Source organism: Dermacentor andersoni, chromosome 1 (genome assembly GCF_023375885.2).
Source record: "Dermacentor andersoni chromosome 1, qqDerAnde1_hic_scaffold, whole genome shotgun sequence".
Taxonomy (NCBI): Eukaryota; Metazoa; Arthropoda; class Arachnida; order Ixodida; family Ixodidae; genus Dermacentor; species Dermacentor andersoni.
Window position 1 is genome coordinate 49931481 of NC_092814.1, and position 20144 is coordinate 49951624.

At 43.2% G+C, this 20144-nt stretch overlaps 1 protein-coding gene across 1 annotated transcript in view; it reads left to right on the forward strand.

Annotated features, from left to right (window-relative positions):
- Positions 1-2183: 2183 nt before the first annotated feature.
- LOC126545546 (uncharacterized) overlaps positions 2184-20144 on the forward strand; it is a 50248-nt gene continuing 32287 nt past the window's right edge. Inside the window, exons 1-5 of the mRNA XM_050193464.3 lie at positions 2184-2292; positions 2410-2500; positions 8647-8794; positions 12237-12320; positions 12959-13013. Of these exons, the coding sequence (XP_050049421.1) occupies positions 2250-2292; positions 2410-2500; positions 8647-8794; positions 12237-12320; positions 12959-13013 (421 nt within the window). The 5' untranslated portion in view covers positions 2184-2249. The remainder of the gene's footprint in view (positions 2293-2409; positions 2501-8646; positions 8795-12236; positions 12321-12958; positions 13014-20144) is intronic.

Here is a 20144-nt window from a genome sequence, read left to right on the forward strand (position 1 = left end):
GGTGTATGCCGCTTAATTTCGGGGGGGGGGGGGGCCCGGGCACCCCCCTGGGTACGTGCCTGTACCATATACTTGACTGTGCCAACGGCAGTGGTACACCCCTGTCTTCTCTCTTTTTTGCGCTACCTGCGCGGAAATATGTAGAACATTGTGGGCGGGTGTCGGCCCTTCATGTTTTTGAGGCTATCGTGCCACTGAACGGCAGGCTTGTGCCAACAAATGCCCGGGAGACACAATCTCGGCAGTGCGGATTACGCGACCCGCCAACGCGACCGCGCTGCCTGGCGACTTTTACAGCGAAGGATCCCGGCATTTTTTAGCATCCGTCACGTCGACGGAAAACCCAGCGAACAAAGAGAAACAAGAATGTCCGTAACGCGGACAAGCTCTACACAGCCAAGCTAGTACGGACTCCTGGCCATGAATCCGTGCCCGGTGGCGTCCGGTGCAATCAGTGAACCCCCGCGCTGTAGCTCGAGCGAGTACCCTCTGCAGCACCAGGAAATGGAACGCTAGAACCGGGGACGGATACTGGCCATCCGCTGACCAGATAGGCAGAGCTCACGCAATACAGATTAGGGAGAAGACGGCTACACCCCACATCTTCCCCCCCACAAGAAGGTATAGCTAGCCAAAGAGGAGGCTGTCGTCTGGTAGCAACTATACAGACAACGCCTACTATAGACAAATAGTCCCCCACATAATAAAAAAAGTATGGCCTTTTTGCGGCAAATATGCTAACCTATACCGCGTACACTGCCTGGGGGTGTCAGTATATAATCCGGCGTTTCCAGTTATTCCCGACCCCACCCTGTCATATAGGAGGCCACGCTGCTGAGCTCCAGACTGGACGACTTACCGGGCCCGCTCGGCGGCCAATGCCAAAGGAGGGTCTGGAACAAGACGCACTTCAATCGCTTTGAATAAATAATTACTACTACTACTACTACTACTGCTACTACTACTACTACTGCTGCTGCTGCTACTACTACTACTACTACTATTACTACTACTACTACTACTACTACTACTACTACTACTACTACTACTACTACTACTACTACTACTACTACTACTATAAGCGAAGGCTAATGAGGTCGCAAAAGTTCGAAGTGTCGCACGGAATAACTTCAGATGCCTGTCTATTTTCGCGCGCCTTCGACATATTTGCTTAGGAATACTGGGTCACGACATGTCACGACACAAGCGGGATGAAATTGCGACCGATGTGATAAGGGAAGGTTTGTGAAAGTGGAACATCAACTACGTTGTACGTTCTTTCGCAACGAAATGCCTTTTTTTTAATTCGGCTTAAATTCGAATAAAGTTTTCTTTCCGTTTCCTTTTTATTCCTGACCTTCCGAATCGAGACCAGCCCATATTCGAATAGGTGCCAGTCGGGGTTTACTTCCAATGACTTTAGTTTGCCCTTGTTTCAGGGGTAATAATTATAGCATTTTCTCATTCACTTCCTTCTTAATTTTTAGTTGTGCCTTTCCCTTCTCTTTATTTTCTGTAAGCTGACATTTTGGCATATCCAGCCTTTCAGTTGAAAAACTACTCGTACTTTGCAGCAACGCGAACCCGCTCTCTGCCGACCCCTGGCTGCTTAAAAAAAAAAAAATAAAGACAGAAAAGAAAAAAAAATGCTGAGGAAAAAAGAATAAACAATCAAGGAGTTATATTTTTCAAGTGTTCTTTATTTTGCTGATTTTGTTCAGTTATATGACCCACTGACGTCGGCGATAGCGAGGCTGTGGCTTCATGCGGCGAATGACTAAGGAAAAAAAAAAAGACATCCAGAAAGGACAAGAATCGCTATAGAATCGGATCTGGAACGATCAATGGAGCTCGCCTTTATAATTTCAGCAATATCTTTCGCGTGCCGGAAATCAGCGAAACAGCGTGAACAAAATGGCAAGAGGAGAAGAAAGCTTTGCGCCTGTTTGCGCCTTGCAACGGCATCAGCGGCAGAAATGAAACCGAAATATATGTTCAGCAATCACGGTGAAAGTTTTGTACTCTTTTATATAAAATAAAATTAGAAAAGAAACAAATAAACAGAAACTTCAGCTGCAAGGTCAGGCTTCTTGAATATTTCATATTTTTTGCTATCACTCTCTCTTTTGTTAGTAAACAGAGATGCGTACGGGTACGTTTCTGCGGCTCAGTCAACTCTGTGGGTAAACAGCGTCGGCCAGTAGTTCGAGTGTCGGCGTCAAAGAAGCACGTGTGTTCCGAACGTTAAGATGGCTGAGGTGCCGGTTAGCGAGTTGCGGAAGGCTATCTCAGGTAAGAAATTTATTTAAATTGATTTTCGCGCACATTTAATCGTATGTGATAAGTGACTGGAAGCGGTTCTCTGCCATATGTGGTGGTAATTTCGCGAATTGTCTGATGTGCTTTCAGAGATGTTGGATGGTGCCGATCTCGACTTACTTTCATCAAAGAAGATCCGGCAGCAGTTGGAAGAAAAGTACGGTATCGATTTCACTGACAGGTAAGCCATGTGTTTGTGATGTTATACTTTCGTGAGCTTGGTAGTACCTCGTGTCATTGGGAAGTGGAACGCATGTAGTTTGAGAGATCGCGTGGTTCCAAAAAGCGAGGCTTAGCTTTCCACCGTACAGTGTTCCATGGTGCTGAGACGCGTCCCAGTTCTCATCGCTCTTAATTGCTCGTCCGTGTATTATGGGGTTTAATGCAGCGATTACATGTAGCATTAACTGTTTAACACTACGGTGGTAATCATATCAGGTATTGGCGTATATACGCAGAAAAAGACCGCTAGTATGCAGTTCGCTGGTTACATGAGACGCTGCGACGCAGGTGACATCAGACATCTCGCGGGTAACCTCACTTGTCATTTGGTACCGTGCGCGTTTGACAAGTGAGCGGCCGCACAACATCGGAATCGCAGCGCCTCGTATAACAGCGAATAAAAGTCGGGTGAAATGAAATTGTTAGCTCCCGAGCGCCTCTCGGGGGCCCCCGATTGCTTGAATGCCGTGGGATCGGCAGCAGAGACGGCGGACGCTACAATCTATTTGCCAGTATCGGGCGCGTTCGGCATAGTTTTTGTGCGTATCGATGACATTTTTTACTTTTCAGATATTTAATGCTCAGTGTTTTCAAGAATTTCATCCGCCCAATGCCAACTGGAAAGTGATCGCGAACGTCTTTGATCTATGCGATGGCGCGCGTTGACTGCGAATTCGAACACATCGTGGTGTGGTCATGAGGAATGTTTTAACTTTTTGCGCACACCACGCTGTGCCATTGCGCAATGCCTTCTTACCGATCACCACGACCTACGGCGTGTTCGCTGGTTATAAGCAATATTTCTGTGGTAATCTGCGAGATGGTATACATACGCTGTGTCGCCTAGCACCTGGCGCGTCTGGTGTCGGCAGTGTCGGATTAATCATTCACGGAAAAGCAATGGGTATGATGTCGTTGGATGTAGTAGTAAAGAAAGGAGACCGAAAATATTACCCTTGTGTGAGGTTTCAGCGCGCGCGCTTAGTGTGAAATAAAAGCCAGTCCTTATAATCCTCACTGCAGATGCCAGCTGTAGGAAAGCGTCGTCGAGCATGTAGCGTCGCCGCGCGTCGGCTGTTCGAACGTGGTTCGAACACGTCGTGGTTGCATTCATGAATATTTTAACTTCTTGCGCAAACTAAACTGTGTTGTTACGCTGCTCTTTCATCTGGTTCACCATGAAAATACGATGTGCTTTACGAATATGTGGCATTATATTTCGAGTCTAGTCAGATGGGCGATCCGTGTGGTGTGTTAGTGAGCATCGGAACCCTCAATAGTGCTGCGTCTTGTTACCGACGTTTATATATATATATATATATATATATATATATATATATATATATATATATATATATATATATATATATATATATATATATTTATTTTATAAAGCGACAGAGCGGTCCAAAGTTCTATGGTATTTGTGTGTTCAGCGCAGCTCGCGTCCATAACTGAAGTTGAGGTGGAGAGCAAAACTGATCGGAATCTCGCGTGGGATTTATAAGCTTCACTAATCGTCAGTTTGTGCCAGTGGCTTAAGACTCAAACAACTTTGTCCGGTTTACTTTTTATAAATGAATGAATAGATTGCTTTTAACAAGTTTTTGTGTTCCTGACATGAATTAGTGCCCGGCAACATAGACGTGTTTTGTTTTAGTTTTAGCATTTGCCCTTTCATGTTTACACAGAAAAACACAAAACATGTTATTGGTAGTGCCGTAATGATCTTGAATTGTAGCGATGTTTTATTAACCTTGGTCCAAGGAAAAATTACATTTCAAACCAACCAGTGTTCCTTGTGTAGGTATCAATCATTTTAGTATGGACCTAGGAGTTAACATTTGTATTTGTAGTTGAATACACTTCACTTCTCTTTTGTAGTTTTTGTTCACTTTAGCTGCCCTGTTGGAATGGGATGTATGGTATGAGGACAGTTTTGCAACGAATGTTATTTTCTGCCCGCTTAAGCTCCACACTGTCTGTGTCATGAGCCAACTTTGGTCTTGAATGTTTGCCAAAAGCAAGCTCTTGGGTTGTAGGTCTTTTTTGTCTGCCTTTTTCTTTTTCAAGCGAAGTGTTATGTAATGTGGGGCTTTTTTTGAGGGGTAAAGATTTGTAGTATAATTTTTTCTTAGTTTTTCTGAGTAGGCCAAGTAACACTTCTCCGCATTTTGCCAGTCTTGGAAGCACTTGTGTAATGTGTTACAGTTCTTATTGCTTTCCATTTCATGAAAGCTATCTTCACTGCATGAATTTGGTGTTGGTATATCTTGCAAGAATGCTAATTAGAATCATAGTAAAATGGCATACATTGATTTGAGAGCACACCATAAATTTTTGCCCGATTATTTAATGGAGCTGCTAATGTTTACTATGAAGGTGGGGATGTCAATAGGCAGTGCACTATTTAAAATTGTTTGAGTATCTACTTTTTTATCATTAATTTGTCTTTGTATGAATGCATTACCCTTATTTTATAGTGCATTGCTTGTTGCATGAGTTAACAGGTCAGTAGTCATGAACATAATCAAGAGGTTGGTACTTTGTACAAGTTTGGTATTTGTGCTGAGGTTTCCTCTTTAGCATGGAAGTTAAGGAACTTTATGGGAGCAAAATAGGTCATTCAGTGAACTGCAACTAGTGCAAGTGCGATTACTTATGCAGTTGATGTGTGCCGTTAATTCAGAAGAACAATGCCTACAGTATTTAGTTGAGGAACACTAGTTACAGTAATTAACTAAGTAATTAACTATGAAATGCCTTATTGTAAGGCAAGTGCCTTAAATTTAAAGCAACCAGTACCTGAAAGTATGTCTATTTACCAGCACTTTCAGCCATGCGACTGGTTGCTGTTGGATATTGGTGTGTCCTTAAAAGGACACTAAAGAGAAACACTGAGTCAGTTTATATTGATAAAGTATAATTGAAGAACTCTAGTTTTGTTGATTTCATTTTTGGAATTCGAGCCACAACCCCAACTCTGGTATGTGATGTCATGGATGATAAAGTATTTTTTCACAAATAAGCTCTTGTGGTTCATTAAAAGTTCTTGAAATGCAAGTTAAGTCTGTGGCTTTTTAAATACAATGTGATTTATTTTCTTCAGTAAAAACCTAACAAGGCCAGAGGAGACAGCATTGAAATCTTATGACATCACAGTGAGCTGGTGCGGTAACTTCAAGGTGACGTCGCCTCCCGTCATTTCTTTTTGCACCTTTTCTCACTTACTAAGCATCTTCTCGCAGTAAGAGTGGCTGTTTTGGTATTGTGGAAAGGTAATGTACTGATACAAAAGGACTTGTAAAGAGAGACATTATTTGAGCTGGCAGAAATTAGGGGTGGCGCTGCCATATTGAACCAACTCGCTGTGATGTCATGAGTCTTGATGCCATCTGTTTAGGCCTAGTTAATTCTTTAATGGTAAAAAGAGCTAAATTATGTTATAAAGAAGCTAAAGATTCATCGTGGCAAATTTTGGGAGCATTGCTGAGCCAATGCAGCCCCAATACAAAAAAAAAAGAAAAAACGAATTTGTGGCATCACACTGATGTGTCCTGGCATAGGGGTCTCATGGGGGGTCTTGGTGTGAAATTAAGAAAATGGAGCTTTGACATTCTTTTTCACTTATACTGATTATCATGAAATTAACAGAAATGTAGTTCTTGAAGGATAGTTACGTCTAAACTGATTTATTTATCATCAGTGACCCTTTCTAAGGAAACTTTAGCTTGGGTCCAACTCCGATTTCTGCATTCAAATACATGTAAAATTCAGAAATACCTTTATGGAACAATTGCTAGACCCATTTAAATGAAAATTGTTGCACTTAAGAAAGACAGAAAAGCAGAATTTTGATTTAGGGCCTGGAATTCATTACACAAATTCCCCTTAATGGTAAGTTAGAATAAAGAATTGAAATAAGGAAGTTAAGTACATAACCCTGCACTGAAAGCACATCTCAGTTCTGTAAACTGCATCTATGTGAAGCAAAAAAATTGGATATATGAATTTATAGCCTACTTGTAATTGTTACAATATTTACAAGGATTTTGCACAAGTCTTACTTGCAAATTTGCACTTTTTATCAAAGCAGTGTATACACCAATTTTGTCCTCTTTGGATGTAATATTAGGTGCAGCAAGCAGAATTGTGATATAGTTTTTATTGTGCAGATAGAGTTGTGAACTTAATACATACTTGAGCCTTTCTTTCTCAAATTTAATCAATTTCTGTAAAATAATTGATGGCCTAAATCAAAATCCACTTCTTACAGTTACTAGATTGTAATTTTCTTGAAAATGCATCATGCCTCGTCAAATTCTTTGCAGTGGTTGCAGAGAACAATTTTTCCGTTCTCATGAATTTATACAGCAGCCCCCTAGCTAAAAGCTTGTGAAGACGTGCAGTGTGGTCATGTATTTTGCAGCTCGGATACTATTTTTACATGGGAAAGTTTACACGTGAGGCTTATTTTGAGAATGAAGTTATTAAACGCTGTCACTAGGGTGTGTTGAACTCCTTTTTCTTGCAGTTTACCTTTTTGCACAAGGGGAACTTTGGATTTCTCGCAGTTGATTCTTGGTTGCTCCTTTCGTGCTTGAGGCGCACAAGGGGAACTTTGGATTTCTCGCAGTTGATTCTTGGTTGCTCCTTTCGTGCTTGAGGCACACATCCACTGGTCTTTGTTTGGAATAGGTTGGCTTTTGATTGGCTACGTTCAGCAGGGGGCTTCCCAAACCTTTTGAATTGAATTCTGGGGTTTTATATGCCAAAACCATGATTTGATTGAGGCATGACGTAGTGGGGGACTCAGGATTAGTTTTGACCATCAGGGCATCTTTGACGTGCCCCCAATGCACGGGACACAAACGTTTTTGAATTTTGCCCCCATCGAAATGCGGCCGGGGTTTAATTCCGTGACCTTGTGCTTAGCAGCACAACACCATAGCTGCTAAGCCACTGCGGTGCGTTCCCAAACCTTTTCCAATACTATAGCATCTTAAGTAGGGTTTTCTGAGTGAGTTCATCAAATGATTCCAATTCCGATGCCCCTTGGAAGAGGCTGTTATCGGTGTTCTTTTGAACCTACATAGAAATGGTGTATATTTCTGCTTCTTCAATAGGAAGGAAAGTCCTTGCCCTCCCTTGTCTTTGTTGTCACTTATGTATAAGCAAGCATATTGTCTGCATTTTTTGAAGCAGAAAGGTTGACATGCGCCCTATTTACTAACATGTACAAGCCATAATGCAGAATTAGAGAAAGAATAGCAAGGGAAGCTGCTGTAGTGAGTGAGGAGATGACTTGCAAAATGTGGCGACTGCTTAACCCTAATGTACTTGAGTACACTTTTGCCATGTGCGGCAGCCAACTTTAGTTGGGGCAGACTGTTCCAACAAGTTTTAATGTTTGTCGAAATATCTGAAAGTCTCATTTCGCTATTAAATGCAGTTAGGGGGAGAAAAGCTACAAAACGTTCACTTATTTTGATTCCGGTCAGAGCATACCATCTACACATCTGCCATCTTTGTCCCCTCTATCAGCGATTCTGTGGAACATGAAAGCATGAGTACAGGTTTCCATGCTGATAGAGATGCAGTGCGAGTTGTTCTAGTTTAGGCTTACGATTTTTCTTGCTCATTTTGGACTCTGAAAACTGCTTCTTTGGTTTGTTCTCATTTGAGGACACTAGGACAAAAGGGTCTACGAATCCTCAGCCTAGCTCTGATTTATGGATGTGTCCACAGATTTGTGCTTCAGGACATTCCTATCTACTCTGAAACATACTGCATTGAATGGGACTTATTTTATCACGTCATTTGGGAATGAATATTATGAAACTATGGCTTCCGGTATGGTCATATGACGCTATGGACAGGTGTTGTAATTCCAGAATTACAACATGGACCCTAAAATTATTAGCTAAAGCAATAATTGTTAGCTAGTTTATCTGCTCATATTGCACACATCCCGATGTGTACTGCTGCTGATAGTGCACAGTTGAAACAAAATTTCTTTGCAAAGCCTGGCACATTGAAGTTACCTTCTGTGGCTGCTGCATTTATGTTGTTGCCTGTTGTGATATGAGATATTGGTTTTGATAGGAAAAAGGAAATTGACGGCCTGGTCATGGAGCTGATCTCTGAGCCTAAAGGTAAAGAAGCCGAAAAGCCCAAGACAAGTGCTCAGCAGAATGGAGCTGTGAGCTCCACATCAACTGCTGAAAGCTCATCAAGTGATGATGACGAAGAAGTGAGTATTTATTAAGGTTTACCGATATTAATACTATTTATATTCATGGCGTTATTAAACCATATCTGGCCCTTGCACAATAAAACACTAAGCATCACTACGGATCAATTAAACACTGTGCTATTTATATTCACTAGTTGCACTTTTTTTCTCTCTCTCACAAGCGTTTTTGTGTGGCAAAGATATAGACGTAGTATGAAAGCATCAGAGTTTGTGGTATTACTGCATCATATTTTTGGAGAATTGCAGGGTATTTTAACATATGATACCAAGTTGGCAATTTAATAAAGCAGCTTTTTATTTATTTGCATTATTTTTTTTTCGTAGTAAGATGTATGTTTCATTGGAGATCACATTGCAGAAAAAATGATGTTCCTGTGCTGTTGTGTTGAAATGATACTGTGTGTTTGTTGGTAACCCAGGCCGGCACCTGTGAAATTGAAACTGAAAGTATTGGTTTCAGACTTAATTCTCTATCTGAACCCTATAGCATTCTTTTCGTTTTTTAACATTAATTTAAGAGAGAGAGAGAGAGCAAGGACAGGAAAGGCAGGGAGGTCAACCAGAAGAGCACCCGGTTTGCTACACTACACTGGGGGTGGGGGAAAGGGGAATAGAAAGAGGAAAAAAGGGAGAGAGTAATCACTGAGTGCGTGTGGGCGGGACACTATGCACAGGGACACTATAACTATCATTTGGGAATGGCCAAGAGCTCGATGTGCATTCCTGTGGGTGCGAGGAGACCATCGAACGTTAATTTAAGTTTCAAGAAGTAATAAGAGTTTGAGGGCATTTTGAGCATGCTTTCATGTCTAAAATATCTTGGGCAGTTTTGCCTGAAGGGGAGCATTGAAAGCTGTAGTGAGGCATCTTAGTTGCGCTGAAGCTCGTCAAACTGTGTTCTAAGAATGCGCTTGGGTGACATATCATTGTGAGACAGGTTGCGAGGCGACTACTGCTGCACAGCAGAAACATCACCCTGGCAGCTATTAGGTGGCTCGCAACGCTGGTGTGTTGAGGAGCGCCACCACCAGCATTGCAGGCATCACACCGCAATGGTCTAAGAGATGAGCCAGACGGAGAACTGTCAGCATTTGTAGCTCGAAATGTACTGTTCATTCCAATCGCACCACTGTATGCACCATGGTGTGGTACCTGCACATTTGTACAGCAGGATGCTAGTGTTTGCATGCACAGTGCTCATGTTAGCAGCAGAAGGCAGGATTTCTTGGCTCCACTGAGAGCCATTTAAGCAAAGCATGAGGGTGCATCCACTTGGCTTTGTTGTTTTTGAATCCAAATTAATTGTGTGTTTCTTGTGTCTGTGGACACCTTCTAATGCTCCACCATACTTCGGCATACTCACCCACGAGTACACCGACTCATACTCGCTTCACACTCATTTCAAAGCTGGGAGATAAAGCTTCAGTGAGTGACAAAGGGTGTGAGTGAGTGCCGGAAAGTTTGACGTTACATGAATAGAAGCAGGAGTTAGTGCCGGTTAATATGAGGATAAACGAAAGACAGTAATGGTCAATTTGAGTGGACAATGAATGTGTGACTGTTGGCGAGCGCCAGTGTACATCAGTGTGTATGTGAGTGCTGGTGAATGAGCATGGGTGGGTGCTGGTAAATGTGAATGGAAGTGACTATGAATGCTAGTGAACGTGAGGGAGTACATAGCCTGCAAAAATATTGGAGAGTCAGCATGAGTAAGGTAGTTTTAGTCTGCCAACCTATGCCCTCCACGTGTGAGCTGCATTTGCAGTGTCGATACCAGTGCAGCATGATGGCGGTGTTAACTCCCCTTGAGTGTCCGTGTTATCGCTATCACAATAAAAACAAAATTGGAACACATTGTTTACACCCTGCAGGCATTTTACCTGTTGGAAGTAACAGCGAATTGTCTTTCTTGGTTGTGTTTATACTACAGTTTTCTCATTTATACTAGTAGCTACAGAATGGAGTTCAGAGTATAAAGGGGAGGGAAACGAAAGTTAGCTGGTAATAAAAACACCAAAGCCATAGTGTGTGACACATCTGGCGATGGCAGTGGTTCAATGTGGAAGGTGGCTGCATATTTTAGAAGTCAAGCTCAGCACTGGAGTGAAACAATTGTAGTTCTTTGCATTTTGTCAAGCATTGCCTTGCCTCGAGTGAGAATTTCAATGGTATCGGTATTTTGTAATCGATAACTAGAGACACACGAGCTTTCTGACTCAAATTTGCTCAATATGACTCTTAGCCATTTCAGCAATGACAACAGAGGCACACTTGATATGCTGAAACAACTTGGAAAAGAACTTTGCCATTACGCAATGAAACAGTGTCTCGCAAATCACTGGCCGCTCATTGCTAAGGCCTCCTTTCACAGTACTGATACTGAAAAACGAGCTAGAATAAGGGTGGAAGTGCCAGACAGGCAAGCTCAAACAAAGTCTGAAGGAGACTACCTGCCGTATGTGTTCTATATCTTTTTTGTTATTTTCCCAGTACCTATATTCTTGCAATTTCTTAATATGCTAACTACCATAATTATTTTCCAATAAATATTTTAAAATTAAACTGTACACGCTTCTTCATCGCATAGTTAGGTGTGCAGTGAACTGCAGTAAATAAAATCGTGTGGATACTTTATATGACTCCATCTTATAACAAAGCATGTCTATTAGAAGACCACATGTTTCTTGGTTTTCATCACTGCACTCAGGATTCTTCAGATCTTGCTAGTTTTCATTCATTGCAGAGATCAAAACTTTGCTAGGTGGTTTCCAAAAATTTTGTTATTGTGATTAGCTGAATAAAGTTATTCGTACTCGAGCCTAGCCTTATGTAATGAATGCCTTCGGGCTATTAAGGACAAATAAGTGAAAACATGTCGGCATTGCTAAGGCAGCTCTCTGGCTCAGTGTAATGTTGCCATTGCTGGCATCGTGGCAGCAGTGGTGCTAGCCATTGATATTTGTTGATAGGCAGGCAGAGGTTGCTGCAGAAGTTTTAGCTTGATGAAGTGCGCTTGCTGGTGCATACAGGAAGCCTGTGAGATGAAGCTCTGCTCTTGCTGCCTTTGTTGGCCTTAGTTCGAAAGCATGGTCGAAGTTTTGCTTGGCTGCAGGCAGGAATAGGGCATTGGGAAGAGTGTTGTTAGAACGTCCAATTCACCCCCCCCCCCCCCTCATGTTGTTGCCAGTAAAAAATGCTACTTGGCAGTTGACCAAAGAATGGTGCCGCGACAATCGCTGTGGACAGAGGTGTAAATAAACAAAATTGTGTCTGACTGTATGAAAGGATGCACTGTGCCTAGCCGATTCTTAGTAGTGGGGGAGAATGATGATGTCCTGTGGCTGGTGCTGATTCTACAGCCTTTAATTTAGTGTTCTTCCTCGTATACATATGCACGTGAAGTCTTTCTCTGTTCTGAGACATTGCTGTTACATTACAGGAACAAGATGATGATGAGGAACTGGCCCGCAAGCTTCAGGATGAGGAATTTAAAAGTCGCAGTCGTGCTGTGAAGAAATCGAGGGTGAGCATGTTTTCTGCTGTAAGGGCTGGAATATTGGAGAGTGAGCCAAAACAGTGAATGTTTATCTCGTTGCTTTCTGTATCATTCTCTGCACTAGTTACTGTGCTGCTCTATGAATTTGCATCGCAAGCTGCATCACCAAAGATGAAAGCTGCTAAAGCTAACTTTGATATGACCAAAGGTTTGGCAAAGTGCACCAACTAAAGAAAAGAGACCGAATGGCAAACTTGCATGCTAAACATTGCTGATGCTGTAGATGTGCATCATTCTGGTGGCATAATACGCACATAGCAATCCTCCAGAATAGTAGAATGCCTGGAGGCACTCGTAATTGCTTTTATCTTGTAGGAATACAAAAAATAGGCGCTGAATAAGACAAGGTTTGGCATAAAAAAGGAGGCCTGTCATGAAACTACTGTGGGTATCACTGTTGTTGGACGTAGTAGTACAGAAAGGAGACAGGAAAATATTACCTTTATGTGAGGTTTCAGCACGAGCACTTAGTATGAAATAAAAGCCAATCCTTATGGTCCTCTTGCAGACTTAAATGAGCTTAAAAGTGAATTATTGTGTTGGGACATTTATACCATTCAGGGTGACTATACAGCTTGTGCTAACATAACTTTATATTCATCCAGACTGCCAAGAAAGAGCCAGCTAAGAAAGCTGCAAAGGCACCGGGCACTAAGCGAGGTAAGTGACCTTTCTAAACCTTCGCTTTGCATTGCACATAGGTTTCTTCAGCAGTTCAAACCCTATTAAAGGGCCCCTGAAACGGTTCGGACATATTTTGTAGACGCGTAGGGTACAGCTTAAGTAGAACATTCGCACCACAATTTAAGTGAGGCATTACGTATTAATGGAGCTACAAGCGATTAGAAGTTACCCTCCTCCCTAGCCACGCTTTTCCTCCTCAACTCGTTCGCCGAGCGAGCGGGGCTAAGCTCCGCCTTCACTGGTTCTGCGTCACGATGCGACATCACATCGTCCACTTCCGGTTGTTTTGGAGCCCGCCCCCGCCCGCGCGAGACCTCTCCGCTAGCCGCTTGGCCGTCGACCCCAAGCGAGAGCTATCGAAGCAGCGTGCGTTGCGAGCATTCTGTCGTAGCACCGAACGTGTCTTGTATTCCGGTAACCACAGGCAAGTTGGTCATTTCAGCAAATGATTGGAGGCATAAACTCAAGCTGATGAAGGAACTTTAGCGTAGACATACGTGAGCGGCCTGATCGGTCTGCACGTCCACACACTTGTTGGCGCAGCGCTTAACCATCCAAACAAAGCGCTAGTATTGCTCTAACCAAGTGTAAAACATTTTAAGGGGAGACGCTCCTCAGAAACCTTTTTTTTTTAATATTAATGCTAGACAAATGAAAATTGTACCACTTATATAGCTTGATATCCTCATTCCAAATCTGTTTTTAGTTTTAGGATAGCTTGATGCTTTCATGTCCTAAGTGCCATGCATAAGTGAAAAACAGTGCATGTTTGTGCAGCTACTGGACCTAGCAGTTGGCATGATATAGCAGTGCAAAATGGCTTTTCTTGTCCCTAACACTCCGCTGAGTGCTAATAACCAAGATAATGCAATTCGCTTGACAGGCAACATTTTGAGAGAATTTCATATCTGATGCTTCGTTTTCAGTGACTGGTACCCAAGGGTATTGAACATTCCCATTCTTAAAAATAAACTGGTTGCACTAAAATCTATATCAGTGCATTCTACACATCTTAAAGATGATGCACACCAAATTTGGTCTTGATTGGACCACAATAAGTACATCAAATGTCGTGCACAAAAGCAATGTTTGGCCAAAAATACGAAGCTGAGAAAAACACGATTGAAAGTTATAAAAGTTCTTTATTTGTGTTGTAGCGCTGAAATCTATATAAAAATTGCACATAATGCAGGCCAGGGTATCTAGATCCAGTGCACTACTTCAGAATTCACCTGCGCCATATGTCGTTCTCTCATAGAGTCTTCGTGAGCACCATGATGACCCGCTTCCTGCGCTGTTACTTTCTGAGCCAACTCCAAGTTCAGCCACTGCTCTTGTAGCAGCGAGGTGCACTTTCTTTGTTATGGCGGTGAACGATTTATGGTGCATCGGTTTTGGTAAATCAAGAACTGCACAAAATCGGACGAGTTGATTGTGTACAGCTCTAAATGCGCGCGCCGCAACCACTGCCTTGATATTCACGGCGAAACTCTCTCTTGGGCTGGCCGAAGGGCGCGCTCCACCGTTAGCGTCGTCTACCGGAGATGCACGCCGCGACGAATACGTCGACGAGATAACGGACGTGGTACACGCTGCATTGTTGCAACACAATCCCAAAAACGACGCGAGTCATTTCCGTTTTTTGGCCAACTCACGGATAAAAAGGTCGCGCCGTCCGCACGCCGGACATGCCGCGGCGCTCACGTTCGCGACGCCGATCTCGCAGATAAAGGTCGCGCCGTCTCCTCGTTGCTCCTATCTTGATTGTCGAAGATTATCTACTTTTTCTCCGATGCGCTGACGAATTCGTCTGCGCTGTCAACGAAACTTGAGCTGCCGGCCGGCTCTGAACCGTCGAAAGCGTCGCCGTCACCTAGGTTAGGCTTAGCTGCCGCGGACGTCTCCATTGCACGCCGCTTGACTTTGCGGCGAGTCCCCTTGAACTTGTGCTTCGATCGATACTTTCGAGATCGAAAATCGCGTTTCTTCACGGGATCCATCGAAACAAGGAGCAGAAAAATGCCTGAAAGCTGGGATCACGTCGAGAGAGCGGCGCGTCGCAGAAAGAGCAGACAACCTAGCCAATGGCGTGGCCGGAATCGCACCACGTGATTTAGAAATCCAGCGAGAGCGCTCGGTTTTGGCGGTGAAATGTTGTTTTTATTATTACTTCCCGGGGAGATTGTGACGCGGAAAAGCCGACCTCGGAGAGAAAAAGCGTAGGCCTACTGCCTTGTACAAGCCCAATAGCTTGCGACGCTGCGATTTGACGCATCAAGCGCTGGAAAATGGGCCAGATTTGCACCTTTTCTCGCCACCTCGGGTGCTTTCACCGAGTTTATTTATAATTTCCCAATCATTTACGGCTCTGATTTCTTTATATGTGAAAGAGGAGGGATCAATCTTGTTGAAACAGTCAAAAACATGAAACTGACTTTTCTGATGAAAATCGCCGTTTTTCGACCCGCGTCTCCCCTTAAACATATATAAAAACGTGTTGATGATTACACTCTTGCGAAAAATACACACCAGCAGCAAAGAAGAATACACTTCGTTGCTGCTACTGTGTATGGTTGAGCTCTGTGCCACCAGGTGGCTGCACCGTGCAGACCATTCACATTTGCCCTGCTCATCTCATGGCTCATCCTGTTACGGCACAGTCAAGCGGCCAGACTCTGTTCCCTTGCGCTTGCGTTTGCCCTAATACCGGACTCGCGAAACGCTATTGTGTTAGTAATCTTCCGGTGTAAAGTGACGGCCACAAACGCGCCAATCCTGACGCCGATCGGATAGCGGCAGTCCGATGCGCAGCAGCCAGTTCGCTCGTACGCTGCCTTGCAGAGAGACACGATGTCGTAGCTTGACATATTGCGAGTCGCTGCGTTTGCAGTCCACAAGGCAACAAAGCCGAATCATAGTGCTCGCGAAAAGAGTGAGGCCGACTCTGACCGCGGAGCTCTCGTCAAAATGGAGTACGTTGTAACACAAGCAGACGACACTTGCTGTGTGCCGGAAGTGCTTAAGTGTGCTGAAAAATTGTTCTTGTGCATTCTCTTTATGTTACTTTCTTTTCATAAAAACAAATTAACTAACATTCCAACTATTGCGAAGATCATTTGTTTACCATAAAGTTGGAAAAAATTATCAATCACGTGCCCTTGTCAGCCAATCGGATAGCTCGCCCCATTGACGTCGTATGGGTGATTTCGGTCATATGGGTAGGGGCGGCTTAAAATTCCGCCGAGCAGTGCGCTGCAATTGGCAGCGATGTGCATTTTTAAAACCTTATAATAAATTACACGCTTTACGCGGGGCACTTAGATGTGTCAATTAATGATCAGAAGGACCTACTCTAACGACTCAGTACGTTTGTAGAAAATCGTCAAAAGCGTTTCAGGGTCCCTTTAAGTTAAGTTCCCGTTATATTCATCCATATTCTTCTTGATATGACAATTTGAGAAAATACTGGCATATTTAACTAATCCAAACGCATGCATTCTCGAATAAAGCAAAGGCAGTTTATTAATAGCCTTAATAAGAAAAGTGTATAATTGGTGCAATTTGCCAGTACTTGCCTGTAGGTCCAAAACTTGGACGATAACAGGGAAACTGTAGAAGAACCTTATGACAGTACAATTCGCTATGGAACTAAAAATGGTAGGTTTAACATAAGAGATAAAAAGACGGCAGCATGGTTTGGAGGAATTGTATGGGCACAGCTAAATCCTGACACAACAACATTGATAAGGCTTGTAAAAAATTTCATACAACAGTTCTCCCCAGAAATTTCAGGGGTGCACATTTTGCAACTGAGGGTGGTTAACACGCAAATATGCTTTCTTTTTTTTTGATACCATTTAACTATTTTATATAGTGCATTACAATTCTGCATCTCTGATGCATTAATGAAAGAAGTGTTAGCCACTGATGTAGCCTATCACGATTGCCACATGCCTCCAGAACCAAGAAATCTACAGCTTGCCGCCTTCAATATGCATGCCACCAATGTGCACCACAATTTAAGTCTGCGTCAGCCAATAGGAATGCGTCCTGTGGGTAATGGCAGCAGTAATAAATTGCGATGCTAGATTTTCCTCTTTCGCTCACTTTTGCTTTTCTTTTGCATGGTGAAATGAGGCACTGTAGTCATCTGAAGCTCTAATCTCTCCCCTTTACGACAGTGCCAAGATGGTGGCATTGCATCAACGGAAATAGGCACAATGCAGTGGCACCTCCCTAAGCCCAATTTTCAACCTGTGTTTTTTTTTTTGACAGCACACAAAAAAAGTGCAATTTTCTCAGCGTCTACTTAACATTTCTTTGCCATGTTTCTCCATGTGATAAGAGAACATCTGAAGCTAGTGGGGAAAGCTTTTTTTTTTTTTTTTTTTTTGACAAATTGGCTTTGATAATTGTTGAGTCACCCCATAAGGAGCACGTGGTCAACTGGGTGGTAAACCAGAGCAGTGGGAGCCATTTCCCCCACCACCGATTACGGATAGAAATCTGCCACGAAACATGTGATTTACTGGCACAGAAAAGATTCATTACATCAAATTTTGGCTTGCTTGCATTTCCTGGCAAGCAGCGAAGTGCCATGGCTTCTGCTTTTTGTCAGACTAGTTGCTCACACTTTGGAATGGTCTTTGATATAATAGGCATTCTTTAATTCGACTACAGTTAATTCGACCCCTACCGAATGTCCCGGCTGGCACACATGCATTTTTAAGGATGTTATTTCAATCTAAAAAAAAAGTGAGAAACTGGCTTTCGCCCAATAATTCAAGCTTGACTTGTCAGCTTTGCCGTAATACAGCCGTGTTATGCTGTGAAGCATATTCAGAATGGCAAGAGTCCTGTTTTTGACGTTGCTGTGGCGTTTTGAGCGCTCATTTCGCCTTTCGTTAATGTCTCGTATACGAGAACATTAAATGGGGCCTAGTATGCGTTCCTTAATTATTCACATGCACGTGCACTGTGCACCCAGAAGTGCAGGAAAAGTGTGTGTGTGCTACACAGTTGGGGTAACGTTTAAAGCCAACAAAAGAGCAGGGGTCTATCTAATACTTTGAAGGCCTGTCAGCAAACTTGTGCGTCTTGGTGCTTGTACTGTTATCGGAGACAGCACATTCGTAAATTAAATAACACCTGCTATGTCCCATAACAGTGACACCTTTCACCGCTTTGCATGCTTCACCACATAGCACGGCGATGTTGGCACCGGGTGGCCGTTGTAATGTGCCAGCGGACAACAGTAAGAGCTCTGGCATGTGATGCAGACGACGGTGCAAAGGGCGCACACAGTGCTTTCTTTAAGGCCTGGCGAACCGCAAAATGTATTTTTGTTCGTCTGCTCTTGAGAATGGTCGCAGCTTGTTCGAAGTGCAAGTGCAAGTTGCGATGCAAAGGCACCCAACAAAGCTCACTGTAGAAACTCGGAGGTGCAAGTTCAGTAGATATTTTGGAGATATTATTTTGCTGTGCATGTTAACGTGGTCGTGCATTTATTCGTGTAAATTCGCGAAGTAGAAAAAAAGTCAGACAAGATGCACATATCCTTTTTTTTGTGCTGCTTTGCCGATCATGCATGTTTTGGTATGTTCGCATTCTTTGTCCAGTTTCCTTCATTTACTTTATCATGCTTTGCCGATCTAAATTTTTTGAAACTAGTTAAATCTTCAGTCATGGTCTATTTCATGCAACTTGGCGTGATGAAAACTGGCGGTGGTGGCTGGTGCACGAGTAAGGCCTTGTCATGTACCAGACGCAGCTTAGGAACATATGCCTCAAAAGAAACGGACTGAGCAGCTGAGAGGATTGCAAAATAATGACTACAAATCCGCGTGTTTGCCTATGTGCCCAAGCTCCGGAGCCATCACACAATTTACACGGAACATGAAACTCTTGCAAATGAATGGCTCCTTTATTGATGTTAGAACAACTGGACAAAAGCAAAGGTGCATCTGAAATGTACGTACTTCTGCCTATGAACTTCGCATATCCAAGCCTTCTGCCGTTTTATCTGGTGAGGTTGACGTAGAATGGCCTTAACCGTTTCAGTCGTGTATGAATACCGTATTTACTTGCATAATGATCACACCCCTGAATTTTGTCGTCAAAATTTGATTTTTTTTTCCTTTCCCGTGTAATTATCGCACCCCGAACTTGCCACAGCGATATGTCGTGTGCCAAGTCTAGCTAATGATGATCGCACTTACCGTCTGTCAAATGCTGTCGAATGCTATGCAAGCTACTCTTCAAGACATACCAAATGGTCTGCACGCACCGAACATTCTTAAGCAGATGCCCCATTTCATTCCTTTCATCACTTTCGGCACTGTCATGAAAAAAAAAAAAAAAAAGCTACAACCAAACTCTCCTTGGCTTATTTGTAGGCCTTTTAATGGTGGGGTCAACAACAAGAAAGACACTTTTCCGATTCTTCTCGTCTGTACTCGTGGGCAAGCAACAAATCTCGAGCGGCAATGATAGTAGCCACGTTTTCACTGATACGTTAGAAGTGTACCCCATTCATATGCCGATGCTTGTAACACAGCTAAGATATTCACCCACCCATAGCGGAAGCGTGCCGTATTAAGGTTGTAGCGAAGACAAATGGCCGCGGTTTCCGAAATGTGCCCGCCATGGGTTTCTGTCACTGGCGGCTAAGTGCACCCATCTCCATTTCTGTCCCCTCAAAGTGGTCATGGCTACGCTATTGCTGCAAACTTGCTGATAGTAACGATATTATTCATTACTGATACGGAAGCAACTGTTCCAATGCGCGTAATGTACTCACGAGAAAAAAACAATTGCGTTCGGCTTGCTCCGCCGGCTGCCATTCTTGTTTTGGTGTCCTGCACTGTACAGCGGCAGCCACCTATTCGTTGACCTGTTGTCATCCCGCAGCCAATGCGGGATGAAAAAAAAGCATGTTTTCTTATCGCGAGAAATTTAACCTGTGTAATGATCGCACCCCTGAATTTGCATCACTTTTTTTTTACAATAAAGTGCGATCATTGTGCGAGTAGATACGGTAACTGTTCACCCAAAACGGCCAACATGTTTGTTCACATTTGGTTCCACATCATATTTCGACAACGTGAA